Source organism: Oncorhynchus keta, chromosome 30 (assembly GCF_023373465.1).
Source record: "Oncorhynchus keta strain PuntledgeMale-10-30-2019 chromosome 30, Oket_V2, whole genome shotgun sequence".
NCBI classification, from domain to species: Eukaryota; Metazoa; Chordata; class Actinopteri; order Salmoniformes; family Salmonidae; genus Oncorhynchus; species Oncorhynchus keta.
The window spans coordinates 26,298,716-26,317,297 of record NC_068450.1 but is presented as its reverse complement, the minus strand read 5'-3'; the positions used below and the strand labels follow the sequence as shown (position 1 = coordinate 26,317,297).

General features: G+C 46.7%; 1 protein-coding gene across 3 annotated transcripts in view; it reads left to right on the top strand.

Moving 5' to 3' along the window:
* Nucleotides 1–18,582, top strand: part of LOC118363331 (protein FAM13B-like) — a 64,455-nt gene that overhangs the window by 35,527 nt on the left and 10,346 nt on the right. For 2 of the 3 annotated variants that reach the window (XM_035744066.2, XM_035744068.2), the window contains exons 7-14: nucleotides 1,097–1,224; nucleotides 10,101–10,224; nucleotides 11,174–11,274; nucleotides 11,897–11,948; nucleotides 12,023–12,119; nucleotides 12,560–12,625; nucleotides 15,506–15,716; nucleotides 15,898–16,039. In XM_035744066.2, the coding sequence (XP_035599959.1) occupies nucleotides 1,097–1,224; nucleotides 10,101–10,224; nucleotides 11,174–11,274; nucleotides 11,897–11,948; nucleotides 12,023–12,119; nucleotides 12,560–12,625; nucleotides 15,506–15,716; nucleotides 15,898–16,039 (921 nt within the window). The remainder of the gene's footprint in view (nucleotides 1–1,096; nucleotides 1,225–10,100; nucleotides 10,225–11,173; nucleotides 11,275–11,896; nucleotides 11,949–12,022; nucleotides 12,120–12,559; nucleotides 12,626–15,505; nucleotides 15,717–15,897; nucleotides 16,040–18,582) is intronic. The other variant, XM_035744067.2, reaches the window with a different exon arrangement.

Sequence of the window (18,582 nt, the reverse complement as noted above, 5' to 3'; positions counted from 1 at the left end):
GAATATCTATTAGTAATTCCTATTCAAGTCTCTCTCCTTGCAATGAGATTAAATATAGCTGTAAATTGTTCCATGCCCTAAGGTGGTGAGTGGTATGATCTATTGTACAATATGTTCCATAAAGATACTATATAATGTACTGCCCATATTAGCAGTAGGCTCTACACTCACTGCACCGACTGCAGTGTCATTATCTAGGTACATTTCAAGGGATGTCAACCTCACCGAGTCAGTTAGGACCTATTTAAGGAACAGCCAAGCCTGGCTGAAAATGTACAGCAGCAATCACTAATTGGTAACAGATGTTCGCTTTGTGTTTCTAGTCGTTCTATGTTGTGAACTGTACACAGAAAACATTGGAGCCCACATGACCGGTCCTGTATGGGAAATGCTTTGTTTACAGCTTGTCTATATGTATGTTATTTGTTGATAGTGGTGCAAATTGCTTATTGATTCATTAGAAGGTCAATAATGGGGCAGGTACCAGTATGGATTTTTACAATACCGTCTAACAATTTTCTGATACCGCTAAATAAAAGTAGATTAGTCTTATTTTGGTTGAGTATAAAACATTCTGAATGGTGGAAGCAAATTCATGCTCTCTCCCGCCGTGTAGAAATTAGACTGCAACCACAGCGCACACACCCGAGGTACCGAGAGTCGGCACCGACAGCAGACTGTCAAACCAGCAGGGTTTCCCTGTCACTGCTCACTTTGTCCTATCAATAGATCACTAGAACATACATATCATTCATTCTACCTGGAGAGGGTTCGGCTGACTTTAGTTAATTTAAGTGGGGAAGTACTTGGCTGAACATTATGCTGTAGTCAGCTGTATAGCCAACAGCCAGCACTAGTGGAAAACACTGCCATCAGAAATGAGAAAAATATTGTGAAATTATATTTTGGCCATATTTCCCAGCCCCCTGTAACCTACATAATGTTGCATAATGTCTGGCTGAAAGTTTGTTGTGGTACAGCTCCGTCAGAGGTGTTATGTATGATGATACTTAAACCTTCTCACCTACTTCAATAAGATGCCATCTGTTGGAGTGCCTCTGTCTAAAATGTCCTCCTACCCTTCTCTCTCCTGCAGATCACAGAACTTCTGGACGATGACAAATTAGAGGCGTTTGAGGAGCTGCCCCAAGATAGCGAGGATGGCCCCCCTTCCGCCTCTGAATCCCCCCAACACAGTAACACCCAGGTCACCCCCCCTTCAAGGTAAGATCAGATAAATAATGACTTGGCTTTGTGTATATATTACAAACATATCAAGCGTAGACAAAGGACATGGACAATTAGACCATAAATACACTGAGAATAGAAAAGTGTCTCTAACTCTTATGATTCATCTGTACACATCTACACTGTATAAACACATAGACCCCTCCGTGTACTCTTGTAGCCTCCCTGGTATACATGCACCCACCTCATGTTTCAGTGTGTGTGTGTGTGGACATGTTCAGGCTGTATATGAGCGTGGTGTCACATTCCAGTCCAGCTGCCTGCTTCACCACAGCTATGTTCTTGAATCTGGTGGGGGAAGCCATAAAGAGCTCTTAAAGCATAATGTTATAGGGTCAGCTCAGCTCCCACATGATGCAGTCTTACATAATTGGAATCGTGATCCCATTTTTCAATCATGTGACCCCACATGGGCTCCTGACCCCAAGCTTCAATACACTGAGAAAAGTAGTGACTTAGATCATTATCACGTTTTTCTCATTCAATGCATGGAGCATTATAGTGCTAGTCCAAACAACAGACTTTTCCCAGAACCGGGGTAGCAGCGTCTCTGCCAGGTCAAAGCTGCTGTGATCTCAAGTTTCCACAGTGCTAAATGGATGAGTGTGTCTCCTTTCAAAAGTCCTGACGTCTAGTTCTGAGAGAAATTCCTCTTCCCTGGAAGTATTTGTGCTGATCTCCTCTCTCTGTTTAGTTCCAGTGCACCTGCACCGACTTTGATCTGAGCGAAGCGCCAACAGGGCTGTTGAGAGCTCCACCACAGGGCCACCATACAGCAGCTAAATGTCAGGCTGGTCTGGAATGACAGGCCAGTTAATTTATATTAATCAAATCAAATTGTATTAGTCACATGGGCCGAAATACAACAGGTTTAGACCCTACTGTGAAATGCTTACTTACGAGCCCCTAACCAACAATGCAGTTAAAACAAAAACGAGATAAAAGCAACAAGTAATTGAAGAGCAGCAGTGAAATGACAATAGCAAGACTATATATAGGGGGGCACCGATAGTCAATGTGCAGGGGCACCGGTTATTTGAGGTAGTATGTACATGTAGGTAGTTATTAAAGTGACGACAGAGTCCGTGATTTCCTGTAGACCCTGCCACATACGTCTCGTGTCTGGGCCGTTGAATTGCTACTCCACCTTGTCCCTGGACTGGCATTTGGCTTGTTTGATTGCCTTGTCGAGGGAATAACTACACTGTTTATATTTAGCCATATTTCCAGACCTCTTTCCATGGTTAAATGCGGTGGATCGCGCTTTCAGTTTTGCTCGAATTCTGCCATCCATCCGGTTTCTGGTTAGGGTAGGTTTTAATAGTCACAGTGGGTACAACATCTCCAAATGGCGTGGCTTCCGATTGGTCAGATCAGCGTTGAATGGTTCTCGTCACTGGTACATCCATTTTGAGTTTCTGCCTTTTTAAGACAGAATGAGCAAGATGGCATCTTGGTTGGCTTTTCCGAAGGGGGGGAGGGCTTTGTATGCATCGCGGAAGTTAGAGTAGCAGTGGTCGAGAGTATTAATCCTACTTGTCGTGCAATCAATAAGCTGATAGAATTTTGGTAGCCTTGTTCTCAAATTTGCTTTGTTAAAATCCCCAGCTACAATAAATGCAGTCAGGAACTTTCACTGTCTTCTTGGTAAGCAACTCCAGTGTATATTTGGCCTTGTGTTTTAGGTAATTGTGCTGCTGAAAGATGAATTAATCTCCCAGTGTCTAGTGTAATCAATTTGAAGTTCAGACTGTAACACAACAAAATGCAGGAAAAGTCATGGTGTGAATACCTTCTGAAGACGCTAGATGGAATGGTGGAGTTGGGGCAAGCATTGCAATTTTTTTACCTCATTATTTAACTAGGCAAGTCCGTTAAGAACAAATTCTTATTTACAGTGACGGGCTACTTGTAAAGTCCCCCCGGCCAAACCCTCCTGCAACCCGCACGACGCTGGGCCAATTGTGCGCCACCCTATGAAACTCCCGATTACGGCCGGTTGTGATACAGGATCAAACCCGGGTCTGAAGTGACGCCTCTAACACTGCAATGCAGTGCCTTAGACCACTGTGCCACTCGGGAGGCTTTAATAGAGATGAAAAGGCAACCAACAGAACTAGTGGCTCACAGTATCCCTCAACTATCGTCGTGAAGCCTGGGGTTGTTCTGCAGTCACAGTTCTGCTTTTGAAGGAATGTCTGTGCGGTATTAAGTGGTCATGTCTTTTTTTTAAATTAATGTCCAATTACATAGTCGTAACCAAATTTTTCATATTTTTATTCAAGACAATTGACCACCATCCTCAACAAGAAGAATGTTGTCTGAAATGTCTTGATAGGCAAGTTTTGCTTATGATGGTGGTCATGGATCAACAGTAAAACTTGACCGATCATGTCCGATGTCGTTCAGTCATGGAGGGAAAAACTGCAGGCTTTGCTGACTTGTTTGTGCCGAGCCCTGACAGACATTAAGCTTGTCCCCATTGTGCCCTGACATCTCAGCGACAGCTCCCATCAAATCTAAATATAAGCCCATTGGACCGTCCACTATCCGTTCCCCGTTCCATTTTTTTTATGGGGCACAGAAATAAACTCTGATGAGGAACAGCGTTCTTGAGACATGCTGTTGGCTGAGGTGCGAGACAGGGGAATGTGGGAACAGCTGTTTGCACCATAGTGACTGTCTGCGTGAGGTGGTAGGGTCACAGAACTCCCTCTTCCCTCACCCTGTCCACCTCTCCAACTCAGTGCCTGCCTGTGTACCTTCCTTCACGACACCAACACCACTCGCTTGTAAAGCCAGTGGTTGCATCTGAAATGGCACCCTATTACCTACATTGTCCACCACTTTTGACCAGGGCCCATAATAGTGTCATTTGAGACTTGGACAGTGACCAAGCCAGAGGATCAACAGCCCCTGGGCCAAACTCCTCCTCATGGTCTACTTTCTCCAGCCAGACCTGTCCTGAGGACCCTGTGGACATTATTTATGAGGCCTCCGAGGTCACTGCATGCCACAGAAACCTGCCGCTCTTATTTGTGTCAACAGAGCACTTGCTATCTCTTTCATGAGGACGGATGAGTAACTCATCGTAGACTCATTGAGAGGTGTTTACATGGTTAGCAGCACCCCAAAGGTGGCTCCTGCTCCACTCGTGGCCTGGGCCCATCAAAACAAGTTCCTCCTACTGAATGTATTCCATATACCCACTCCTGGTGTTGGTCTGCTCCTGGGTTTTTTTAAGTAGCTGATCATTTATGTCCACTACTGTTCCTCTGCGGGCGTCATGTCCAGGTACATCCCACCCCCTTCACCTCTTAGTTACTTCCTACTACCGTCGTTTCCCAGCTTACCTTGTCTCACTACCTGATTATGTCCAGGCTATAGGCATCAGAGCCGTATGTTTAGAATATATGGCTCTGATATGCACTACCTGGCTTGGAATATAGTATCCACACGACCTACATAACAAATATAACATATGTTAACAACAACAAACCTGACCCTTTTGCTGCAAGTGGAAAATGATGAAGCATTGTCAGAACACATTGAACTCTCTGAACTGATTCCATCATGGTTAGTTCAGGCGGGCCGGTGACCTGGCTCAGGATGTATGGAGAGTGTATCTCTGTGTGTTTGTTCCTTATCACTCCCGAGACAAACAGATGAGGTAATTGCTAAAGAGAGCCTGGGTGTGGCCATCCTGTCCCCCTAGCTGAGCTCCAGTCAGAAGCTATAAGTGGGCCAGCCCTGCCAGTGGGATATGATTAAGTAGGATATGGGTGCCAAGCGGACATGGGTGATGTGCACGTTATATAAAAGCCAGGGTGATGGGTGTCCTTGTGTGTGTTTAGTGATTGGGGGGCTGCTGTGTTGTATTGTGTTTACTGGGTGTCGGTTGGGGAACCCCGCCCCCCTCAGGCCAGGTAATTGGCCAGCGGGTCAGGTTCCCTGGTTGTGTCAGGCAGCCCTGTATTTGAGCAGGGTTTTGGATTGTTTACTGCAGCTGAGCCCAACACTACGCAGCCAGTCAAGGACAAGCTCCACAATATGTATCCAGGTAGTCAGGGTTTGCTCTTTGAGTTGCTCATACAGAATTTATCACCAATAAAGGCTCAGTCCAGATAACCCACAAAAAACTACTCGACTAACCAAGCCGAACCAAGAACCAGTGAAAATGGCGTGTGAAATTCTGCTGCACAGGTAAAGTCCCGGTGGGAAGGATGAGAGGGAGGATTGTGACAGCGTGTGTGTATTGTCACATACAGTTTTGAGATTTGTAGTGTATGATAGATTAATACAGCCCCATGATGTCAAAGGTCTTGCACCGGTAGTTAATGATGAACTTGTTAATCAGAGGACTAATTCTACACCTCCACTACTACCCCCACAGCAAGGTTGCAGGTCTGATTGACAGACGTGTTTAGTTTTCATAAGGAAAAGAGGTGTTTACGAGCTGAAGGGTCAAGTCTGGGAGAGTGTGTGTGTGTGTGGGGGGGTGCTTTTCTTGAAGTACCTGCTGCCATACATCACTGTTTTAGCATTTGGCTCCTGGAAGAGTTTAAGAGTCAAAGCCTAGGCTACCTGTATTTTGGAAGAAGATTGTTCTGACCTACCATTTGGAGCCCTTTTCCCTGTGATCAGGAGGTCAGCAATCTACTTTGTCAAAGAGCTATGTGGCCGACGATATGGCAGTCGTCCTCCTTACCCAAATCACTTTGACAAAGCTGGCGAGCTTATTTCACCTCATTACGTTAGCCAAATGCATGAGGCGCTCCAGGCCTTTCTAAAGCTAGTAAAGCTTTGTGTCTTTGACTCCAAAAACCTTGGCCTGTGTTCCATCTAGTCACACATGCTGATTTCTCCACAGTCTGGGAAACAGGACTGATGAGAGGCAGTCTCATCTGATTCAGAGTGGGAGATGCACTAACAGATCTCTCAGTGCTGTGCGCTCTGGCCTGTGTCTGGCCCTGTCCAACAGCGCTCTCATTGCGGACTGCAAAATAAGGTCTACCTTGGGATTCAGAGAGATGGAATGGTGCTGGTTATGTCATCTGAACTCAGTAGACCAATACTCAACTATTTTCTCTCTTGAGCCATACTGGCTGCTTCGCTGGCCAAAGTCCAACTGAAGGCATCATTGTCTAGGTGTGCTGAAATTTGTACGTAACGTGTCAGAAGGGGAGGTGCAGTGGTGGGCGACTGAGTGTCTGTCTCTGACAGCTTGTGGCTTCAGTGTTTATGCCTCTCTTACTGCACAGTCAGTGTGGAATCAGAGTGCGGCTTTTTTCTCAGTAAACAAAAGGGGGGTGTGACAGGTGACTCTTGTGTTAATAATTAAGGTGTTATTGAATATATTTGAGCAGCTGGGCAGAGACTGAAGTGAGAGCCAAGGGGTTATATTTTCAACACTAGAGAAAGAGCACTGAATCCTATTGACATATGGAGGTCCTGTTGGCTGTGAAAAGTGATAATGGAGATGGTGAACCCCTTTAATATTCTGTGGTGGGTCAGAGTCTCCACTGTCAGTGGTTTCACAGATCTAGCCTAAGGATAGGTCAGGCTAGGATAGGTCAGGCTAGGATAGGTCAGGCTAGGATAGTAACACCATTCTACTGTTAACCTTTGTGCCCGTTTTTCTGCATGGCATGCTTGAGGAGGTGACCCACCCTGTCAATATCAAACTTTAGTCTTTTCCCCTGGGGTGCCCCTTTCGTTGCCCCCCCAAAAGGGAAACTCCGGCTCAACCCGACACTGGCGCTAACAGTGGCGGATGTTATGCAAGCACATATTCCTGGCATGCAACACTTTGTTTATGAGCCGGAGGGCACATACTGCTGAATCAACCCAGCCCCTTCTTCCTGTCAGCTGCCCCAACACTGCCTGATGAGCAGAGAGGCAGGCGGTGTACTGTTTGACATTTACCCACATCATTGGAATGGACCCCGTATTTGTGTGGCATCAGGAAGGGGTTGCTATGTACAGTAAAAAGGCCTCTGACCACCCGCCCGCACGTCCTGTCCGCACGTCCTTCCTGCCCTCTGCCCATCCTTGGTGCTTCTGGGAGTGGCGATTGAGAGTGAAATGAATGACATAAGGAAAGGACATGCATCGCTCTCATGCATCGCTCTCATGCAGCGCTCTCATGCAGCGCTCCACAGAGGTGTGATAACTGCCTTGATACCTGGTCCTCTGGATGTACTTCCCTCCCTCAGTGGAGTTGGACCCAGGTGAAATAAATCCGTAACCTGTGGGTTACTTCACTGCAGTTTCCACTGGAGCACATGAACACTCACACGCTCACCCACGTCACGCTCACCCACGTCACGCTCACCCACGTCACGCTCACCCACGTCACGCTCACCCACGTCACGCTCACCCACGTCACGCTCACCCACGTCACGCTCACCCACGTCACGCTCACCCACGTCACGCTCACCCACGTCACGCTCACCCACGTCACGCTCACCCACGTCACGCTCACCCACGTCACGCTCACCCACGTTACGCTCACCCACGTTACGCTCACCCACGTCACGCTCACCCACGTCACGCTCACCCACGTCACGCTCACCCACGTCACGCACACCCACGTCACGCACACCCACGTCACGCACACCCACGTCACGCACAATCACGTCACCCACACCCACACGCACACCCACACGCACACCCACACCCACACGCACACCCACGTCACGCACATGAACACTCACACGCTCACCCACCTCACGCTCACCCACCTCACGCTCACCCACGTCACGCTCACCCACGTCACGCACACCCACGTCACGCACACCCACGTCACGCACACCCACGTCACGCACACCCACACGCACACCCACACGCACACCCACACGCACACCCACACGCACAATCACGTCACGCACACCCACACGCACACCCACACGCACACCCACGTCACACGCACACCCACGTCACGCACACCCACACGCACAATCACGTCACACGCACACTCACACGCACAATCACGGCACGCACAACTACTCACACGCTCACAACTACACACTCGTGTCACGCACATTCGCGTCACGCATACCCACACCCACACGCCCAATCGCGTCACGCATACCCACACCTACACTCAAGTCACGCACCCACATCACGCACACCCACACTCGCGTCACGCACACTCACCTCACCCACGTCTCGCACAGCTAAACGCACAGCTACACACACACACTCACGTCATGCACACCTACACTCACGTCACTCACACCCACACGCACACTCACGTCACGCACAGCTGCACTCACACCATGCACACGCAGGTGGCCCAGCCAGAGCCCGGACTTGAACGTGATCGAACATCTCTGAAGAGACCTGAAAATAGCCGTGCAGCAACGCTCCCCATCCAACCTGACAGGGCTTGAGAGGATCTGTAGAGAAGAATGGGAGAAACGCCCCCAAATACAGGTGTGCCAAGCTTGTAGCTTCACACCCAAGAAGACTCAAGACTGTAATCACTGCCAAAGGGGCTTCAACCGAGTACTCTGTACTCTGTAAATGTACTCTGTAAATGTACTCTGTAAATGGGTTATGTCTTATTTAATGGGTTGTCTTTTTTAATGGGTTAATGGGTTGTCTTTAACTTTTGCAAACATTTCTAAAGAACTGCTTTTTTCTTTGTCATTATGGGGTATTGTGTGTAGATTGAGGGGGGAAAACTATAATATATTTTTGAATTAGGCTGTAAGGTAACAAAAGGGTTTGAATACTTTCCAAGTGCACTGTACGTAAACAAAATGTCCTCTCTGAAAACAGGTAAGGGTTTGTTGCAGAGCTGGGCACAGCCAATGATGTCTATACTTATCTATTGGGCTTAACTCTACCACAAAATGGTGACCAGGACTCTATGCAGTCTTGGATTGGGTTCTTGCCAGGGGTTGCTTGGGTTTGACCAACCACTGGCCCCTTCGTAGATGGCTATGCTAAAGCTAACCCTTTATCCATCTATGCACACTTCTGAAGCCAGGAATACAGCAGAGTTCAGTACAGCTTAATGAGCAGGGAGTTTGGTACTTAGTTCATGTAGTGCTGTATTATATATCACAGGACTTGTCCCTGGTTAACTTTATTATACCTGCCAGAGATCCGGAAATGGGTCGTGGAGGGTTCAACTCAGCTTCTCATGCTCCTAATTAGATGGATTCAGAGGGTTAGTACTGTGGCAACAGAAGTGAATACTTTGGGCTTGTGTTGTTTCTGCAGCATTATAAAGAGGACCATCCATGCTGCAGTGGGACAGCACTTCTTTTACCTCAAGAGCTCTATCGACAATGAGATCTATGAGAGCCAAGTGTGAGCAGTGAACACACACACACTTACACTTACTCACAATATATTGCACTTCACACACATACAAATGCACATTGGGCTCCCGAGTGGGTCAGCGGTTTAAGGCACTGCATCTCAGTGCATGAGACGTCACAAAAGTCCCTGGTACGAATCCAGGCTGTATCACATCCGGCCATGATTAGGAGTCCCATAGGGGCGGCGCACAATTGGCTCATCCGGGTTTGGCCAGGGTAGGCAGTTATTGTAAATAAGAATTTGTTCTTAACTGACTTGCCTAGTTAAATAAATAAAATGTCAACATACATGATGCAACTATTTTGACACGTACAGAATGACATGCATCAAAGCATGCACACTTAGGCCATTCACTCTAACATGCATTCCTCTGTCACCCTGTTCACCCATACTGTACATTCTGGACAGAACTGGGTGGTAGGCACCTCCAGAAAGGTTGTGTTACCACAGCTGACAGCCAGCAATGCTGATTGTTGCTCCATGGGGCTTATTATGGCTAATGACTTTGGTTCCCACAGGGCGGGCCCCAGTGAGAGGCCATGCGAGGGCCATGGTGAAGAGGGCCTGTGTGAGAGTGAGGAGGGCCCCACAAGCAGTCCCCTGTCAGCCCCAGAGACAGAGTGCAGCCCTGAGGCCCAACAGGTTAGTCATACTGTGGAGTCAGTCACTCAAACACACACACCGCAGACAAACAACTCCACATGCTCTGGCTGTCAGCAGAATATTGAATGTTTACCATACTGAGCCCTGTCGCTATCAATTCATTACAAGGTTGATGCTTGTTGCTATCAGCATGGCCTTTTGTGTAGCCCATAACAAATATGTAATTCTCCTGGGAGGACTGGGGTGCTGGGAGATGAGGTTTGTCAGATACATATACTGTTCTGTTCTTGCCAAGCACAGCCAGTCCTGCCTGACAATCACCATCACACACACTATATAACTGCCAATTCGATGCACTTTAGATATCCTACACAGAATCAGATTTCACCTGTATAACATAAGATGATGTCCTGGATTTGGGGGGAGACATCTGAAGACATCTTTGTAGATGACTTGTCGTCTTCTGAAATGGCAGTCATTGGTCCATCAGTGTTCCTGGGCACCATTTTAGCTCTCCTGGCTACTGTCCTTGGATAGAGGCCTAGATAAAATGGCAGCTCGTTTATGCTGATGTCTACCCAACTTCTCCCTCTCTCCTCCACCACCACAGAGATGGCAGCTGGCTGGGCTCCACAGCCCCTCAGCCCAGAGGTGGGACTCTCTCCATGAATTGGGTCACCCTCTTTAAATAGTCTGCCTGCCCCCCCCCCCCAAAGAATAACCACAACACCTGTTCAGACCACACACTCCTCCCCTCTCTATACATGTATACATACAGGGCCATCTTCACCCACTTAATAGAAAGGAAAGGAGGCCACATTCCAGGAATTCAAGCTATAGCATCTCATCAATATAACCTCACAGTTTGCTGTTAATGGTGCCTCTGTTTGACAGAGAGCGTGTGTGTGTGTGTGTGTGTGTGTGTGTGTGTGTGTGTGTGTGTGTAATGAAGTCTATTTCTCGAGACATTGTTTTTGTTTTCTCCCAGGATTGTGACTCCCATAACGGTGCCCTGGAGGAGAGTTCTGTATTGAACCTGGACCACGCAGAGGCTCTCGTAGACACAGAGAACAATATCAACACGGCCAGGTTGGCTTTGAAGCATTTAATTGTATTGCTAAAATCCACAATTACCTCAACGGCTTAAAACACTAAGGCTTTGCTGTCTACTTTACTTCCTGCCTTCCCAGAGAAGGCTGATGGCTGGCATTCAATCAAACAAATTGTATGCTAATCTGGATTTTGGGGATTTGTATGAGTGTTTTGTTTAGTTATTATGTAGAACACAAACAGCCCTAAGATGGTTTTGAAAAGACTGATGTGATGTGAGCCATCCGCTGTAAATAGACTGGAGGGAGACGTTCTACTGTAAATAGACCGAGACATGAGACTGTCATGTTGTCTGTCTTGTGCTGCGGAGTGGAGGACACTTGACTCGTCACTATGTCTATTCTAAGCAGTTGGATACAGCGTGATCCTACCTCCACTCAACATAAAGCAAGCATACAGACACACACGCCTGTCCATGACGGTAGTCCTCGGTTATTGTCACTCTAATACATTGTGCATAAGGCATTGAGTTCAATAGTCAATGGCAAAAATGGCCACAGTAACAAATTAAAACATTTGCATCACCAATGAGGTCAACCATCATACGTGCCTTTCTGTAGTTCAAATGGACCATTATTCATGTGTCTCTCTCTTGTTGTAGGCAAGAAAACCAAGCCTGTGAGAAGATGGACCACGCTGATCTCATCGCCTGTGTAAGTGTTTATGTCAATGCCTTCTTCACGACTAGGGTCTACTGTACACTGTTTAACCCTGTCTCTCCATCCAGGTCTCTGTGTGTGAGTGTGACCAGAATGCCAACACAGACGCCAACTGCCCCAGCTCCCACCACCTCCACCGCATCTTCCCCCACAGCCAGTGGGAAGGTAACTTTCTCACCATGGTTGTTGTGTGTTTAATACACAATGTTCCCTAAGGGACAGTTAGGATAGTGATGGAGTGAAGTGGGGGAGGCAGGTAGCCCAGTGGTTAGAGCATTCGGCCAGTAACCGGAAGGTTGCTAGATCGAATCCCCGAGCTGACATGGTAAAAATCTGTCGTTCTGCCCCTGAACAAGGCAGTTAACCCACTGTTCCTAGGCCATCATTGAAAATAAGAATAACTGACTTGCCTAGTTAAATAAAAATGAAAAATAAAAAGTCAGTGGAGACCACCCAAAATGCATATCCAAGTAAACATGGATGCAAGTGATTATGTATTGTGCTAGCTAGGTATGAAAGCACCTTAGAATGCTTGCTCAAGCTGGTTGCCTGAAACGTCAGCTCACGCGGTGTTCTCTGCCATCTCTCTCTCCCTCCTCCCTTAGCACCATCCCCAAACCATCTCCCCCTCATAGACTTCACATGTATGCACCTGCAGGGGAGAGGTCATGGTAAGTAGGAACTCTCCATCCATCCATACTTCCTCCCTCATCATCCTTCTCTTTACTAATCCAGACCTTGTTGGAATGGGTCCCTGTCAGTGAGCCTAATCCAGAGTTTTTTGTCCTTCACCTCTCTTGCTCTCTCTTGTCTCTTCTGGGTGACCAGCTTAGGGCTCACTCGGCAAGTTCATTCTCACCTCTCCTAATGGTTACTCCTCAGTATCTAAGAGTCATAGAGAAGAGTCAACGGCAGACCCCTTTACTTTTTCCACATTTTGTTACGGCTCTAAAATGTATTATAGTTTTTTTTACCTTCATCTACACACAATACCCCATAATGACACAGCAAAAACAGGTAGTTTTTTTGTTGCTAAAAACTGAAATACCCCAAGTATTCAGACCCTTCACTCAGTACTTTGTTGACGCACCTTTGGCAGTGATTACAGCCTCGAATCTTCTTGGGTATGAAGCTACAAGCTTGGCACACCTGTATTTGGGGAGTTTCTCCCATTCTTCTCTGCAGATCCTCTCAAGCTTGATCAGGTTGGATGAGGAGCGTTGCTGCACAGCTTTTTTCAGGTCTCCAGAGATGTTCGAACGGGTTCAAGTCCGGGCTCTGGCTAGGCCACTCAAGGACATACATAGACTTGTCCCAAAGCCACTCCTGCGTTATCTTGGCTGTGTGCTTAGGGTTGTTGTCCTGTTGGAAGGTGAACCTTCGCCACAGTCTGAGGTCCTGAGCGCTCGGGAGCATGTCTTCATCAAGGATCTCTCTCTGCACTAGTCTCCCAGTCTCTGCCTCTGAAAAGCATCCCCACAGCATGATGCTGCCACCACCATGCTTCACCATAGGGATGGTGCCAGGTTTCCTCCAGATGTGACACTTTGCATTTAGGCCAAAGAGTTCAATCTTGGTTTCATCAGACCCGAGAATCTTGTTTTTCATGGTCAGAGTCCTTTAGGTGCCTTTTGGCAAACTCAAAGCGGGCTGTCATGTGCCTTTTACTGAGGAGTGGCTTCCATCAGGAGTGGCTTCCATCAGGAGTGGCTTCCATCAGGAGTGGCTTCCATCAGGAGTGGCTTCCATCAGGAGTGGCTTCCATCAGGAGTGGCTGATTTGGTGGAGTGCTGCAGAGTTGGTTGTCCTTCTGGAAGGTTCTCCCATCTCCACAGAGGAACTCTGGAGCTCTGTCGCGTTCTTGGTCACCTCCCTCCCCCGATTGCTCAGTTTGGCCAGGCGGCCAGCTCTAGGAAGAGTCTTGGTGATTCCAAGCTTCTTCCATTTAAGAATGGAGGCCACAGCATGATTGTTACACAGGTGCACTTTGTGCTGGGAACCATAAAAGGCCACTCAAAAAATATGCAGTTTTGTCACACAACACAATGCCACAGATGTTACAATTTGAGGGAGCGTGTGATTGGCATGTTGATTGCAGGAATGTCCACCAGAGCTGTTTACAGAGAATGGAATTTTAATTTCTCTACCTTAAAGTGCATCCAACCTTGTTTTCAAGAAATTGTCAGGACGTCCAACCAGCCTCACAACTGCAGACCACGTGTATGGTGTTGTGTGGGCGAGCGGTTTGCTGTTGTGAACAGAGTGCCACATGGTGGCGGTAGGGTTATGATATGGGCAGGCATAAGCTACGGACAATGGACACAATTGCATTTTATAAATGGCAACTTGAATGCACAAAGATACCATCACGTGAACCTGAGGCCCATTGTCGTGCATTTCATTCGCTGCCATCACCTTATGTTTTAGCATGATAATGCACAGCCCCATATCGCAAGGATCTGTACACAATTCCTGGAAGCTGAACATTTCCCAGTTTTCCATGGCCTACATACTCACCAGACATGTCACCCATTGAGCAAGTTTGGGATGCTCCGGATCGCTGTGTACAACAGCTTGTTCCAGTTCCTGCCAAGATCCAGCAACTTCGCATAGCCATCGAAGAGAAGTGGGACAACATTTCACAGGCTACAATCAACAGCCTGATCAATTTTATGCGAAGGAGATGTGTCGCGCTGCATGAGGCAAATGGTGGTCACACCAGATACTGACTGGTTTTCTGATCCACGCCCCTTCCTTTTTTTAAGGTATCTGTGACCAACAGATATCATATCTGTATTCTCATGTGAAATCCATTGATTAGGGCCTAATTTATTTATTTCAGTTGACTGATTTCCTTATGAATTGTAACTCAGTAAAAGCTTAGAAATTGTTGCATGATTGATTGCACGTTGATATTTTTGTACAGTATTTATTTCAGGCCACAAAGTGTGAAATTGAGCAAACAATACCAAGATGGAAAAATCTAATGAGAGGTCTAAAGAAAGCTGAGGAAAGAACCATGTCTAGTGTAGTTGGCCTAGGCCTATTTTCATATTATTCTAGCGTTGTGCAACCTAGATTCAACACATAGTAGCCTCGGCTAATCATTTATAATGATCCAGTTCTGAGGACAGCAGAGTTGCTCTGCAGCCCATGATGATTCTCGTTGACTGTCACTCTATTCATCTGCACGCTTCGGCACAGACATGCCCACACATCCTAGACAACTACACATGTCTTTAGTGCCACAGCTCCACCAGAGAGGAATAGGCTCCAAAATATACTTTGTCAATAGTTCAGGTGACTCTTAGCCCTTCAGCAACCAAAGGAAAGGAGGGGTGCTAAAAGACAAAGGACTTATTAGAGGCAGAAAGGAGTTTGAGCACTCAACAAAAAATGGCAGTGATTGATTTTAGTTCACTTTACAGGAGGAGACTAGGACACCAATGTGTTGGTGTCCTGTCTCAGTAGGTCCTTGAACTGCAGTGCTGTAGAGATGACCCTTGTTACACACTGAGACTCATCTGTGCGTTTCTTTTTGTCCCACCCAGACCCCGTGCCAGCCTTCAAGTCATGGCAGGATGAGAGTGACTCTGGTGAGGCCCAGCTGTCTCCCCTGGCCGGGCGCATGGTGCCCCTGCCCCACGAGGAGGACTCCCATCCCCTCATGGCCCGTCGCTTCCTGGACTTTGGCCACAGCCAACGCTTCCTGCAGCACCCCGACGCAACCTCGCCCACTAAAGCCCACCAGGCCCTGGGGAGGTGAGAACACACTGGCTCACTCATCAGCAATGGTTATTTCTATAGACATGATGGGCGACTTTGATGTTTTCCTGTTTAGTTATTCGATCTTATAAAGCGTGTTTGCAAGCCAGGATTTTGCATTGAGGCCTCAGGTGCATGGTCACCTCCTCTCACACTCTCACTCACTTGTCTCATCTAGGCCTCACCGTGCCTCCTTCACTTCCAAAGAGAGTGCTGTGAGGAACGACTCGGTCCCCCACCAGCTCACCAAAAAGCTTCAGAACCTCAAGAAGAAGATCAAACAATTTGAGGAACAGTTTGAGAAAGAGAGGAACTACAAGGTTAGACACAGTGCATTCGGAAAGTATTCAGACCCCTTGACTTTTTCCACATTTTGTTACGTTACAGCCTTATTATAAAATTGATTAAATTGTTTTTATCCCTCGTCAATTTACACACAATACTCCATAATGACAAAGAAAAAACATGTTTTTAGAAATTTTTGCAAATGTATTAAAAATAAAAAAACATAAATATCACAGTTACGTAAGTATTCAGACCCCTTACTCAGTACTTTGTTGAAGCACCTTTAGCAGCGATTACAGCCTCAAGTCTTCTTGGGTATGACGCTACAAGCTTGGCACACCATAATTTGGGGAATTTCTCCCATTCTCTTCTGCAAATCATCTCAAGCTCTGTCAGGTTGGATGGGGAGTGTCACACTGCACAGCTATTTTCAGGTCTCTCCAGAGATGTTCGATTGGATTCAAGTCCGGACTCTGGCTGAGCCACTCAAGGACATGCATAGACTTGTCACGAAGCCACTCCTGCATTGTCTTGGCTGTGTGCTTACAGTAATTGTCCTTGTGGAAGGTGAACCTTCACCCCAGCCTGAGGTCCTGAGCGCACTGAAGCAGGTTTTCATCAATAATCTTTCTGTACTTTGCTCTGTTCATCTTTCCCTCAATCCTGACTTGTCGCCCAGTACCTGCTGCTGAAAAGCATCCCCACAGCATGACGCTGCCAAAACCATGCTTTACCGTAAAGAGGGTGCCAGGTTTAAGTGCCTTTTTGCAAACTCCAAGCAGGCTGTCATGTGCCTTTTCCATCTGGCCACTCTACCATAAAGGCCTGCTTGGTGGAGTGATGCAAAGATGGTTGTCCTTCTGGAAGGTTCTTCCACTCCACAGATGAACTCTGGTGCTCTTTCAGAGTGACCATCAGGTTCTTGGTCACCACCCTGACCAAGGCCCTTCTCCCCAATTGCTCAGTTTGGCCGGGCGGCCGGCTCTAGGAAGAGTCTTGGTGGATCCAAACTGCTTCAATTTAAGAATAATAGAGGCAACTGTGTTCTTGGGGACCTTCAATGCTGCAGAAATGTTTTGGTACCCTTCCGCAGATCTGAGTCTTGACACAATCCTGTTTCGGAGCTCTATGGACAGTTCCTTTCGACCTCATGGCTTGGTTTTTGCTATGACATGCATTGTCAACTGTGGGACCTTAAATAGACAGGTGTGTCTTTTCCACAGAATAATAGTGAAGACATCAAAACTATGAAATAACACCTCTGGAATCATGTAGTAACCAAAAAAGTGTTAAACAAATCCAAATATTTTCTATATTTGATTCCTTAAAGTAGCCACCATTTCCCTTGACAACTTTTCACGCTCTTGGCATTCTTTCAACCAGCTTCATAAGTTAGTCACTTGGAATGCATTTCAATTAACAGGTGTGCCTTGTTAAAAGTTCATTTGTGGAATTTCTTTCCTTAATGTGTTTGAGCCAATCAGTTGTGTTGTGACATGGTAGGGGTGGTATACAGAAGATGGCCCTATTTGGTAAAAGAGCAGCTCAAATAAACAAAGAGAAATGACAGTCCATCATTACTTTAAGACATGGTCAGTCAATCCGGAAAATTTCAAGAACTTTTAAAGTTTCTTCAAGTGCAGTTGCAAAAACCATCAAGCGCTATGATGAAACTGTCTCTCATGAAGACCGGAGTTACCTCTGCTGCAGAAGATAAATTCATTAGTGTTAACTGCACCTCAGATTGCATCCCAAATAAATGCTAACTACTACAGAACACCAATAAGAAGAAGAGACTTGTTTGGGCCAAGAAACACGAGCTATAGACATTAGACCGGTGGAAATTTTGGTTCCAACTGCCGTGTCTTTGAGACACAGAGTAAATGAACGGATGATCTCTGCATGTGTGATCCCACCATGAAGCATGGAGGAAGTGGTGTGATGGTGCTTTGCTGGGGACACTGATTTATTTTGAATTCAAGGCACACTTAACCAGCATGGCTACCACAGCACTCTGCAGCGATACACCATCCCATCTGGTTTGTTCTTAGTGGTACTGTCATTTGTTTTTCCAACAGGACAATGACCCAACACACCTACAGGCTGTGTAAGGGCTATTTGACCAAGAAGGAGAGTGGTGGAGTGCTACATCAGATGACCTGGCGTCCACAATCCACCGGCCTCAACCCAGTTGAGATGGCCCAGAGTTACCTCTGCTGCAGAGGATAAGTTCATTAGTTAGCAGCCTCAGAAATTGCAGCCCAAATAAATGCTTCAGAGTTCAAGCAACAGACACATCTCAACATGAACTGTTCAGAGGTCAAATGGTCAGGCCTTCATGGTCAAATTGCTGAAAAGAAACCACTACTTTTTATTTAACATATTTATTTAACTTGGTAAGTCAGTTAAGAACAAATTCTTATTTACAATGAAGGCCTACACAGATTTCCACGGTCTACTACTGAAGGATACCTTGCTGTTGCCAAGAAACACGAGCAATGGACATTAGACCGGGGGATTTTTGGTTCCAACCGCAATGTTTTTTTTGAGACGCAGAGTAGGTGAACGGATGATCTAC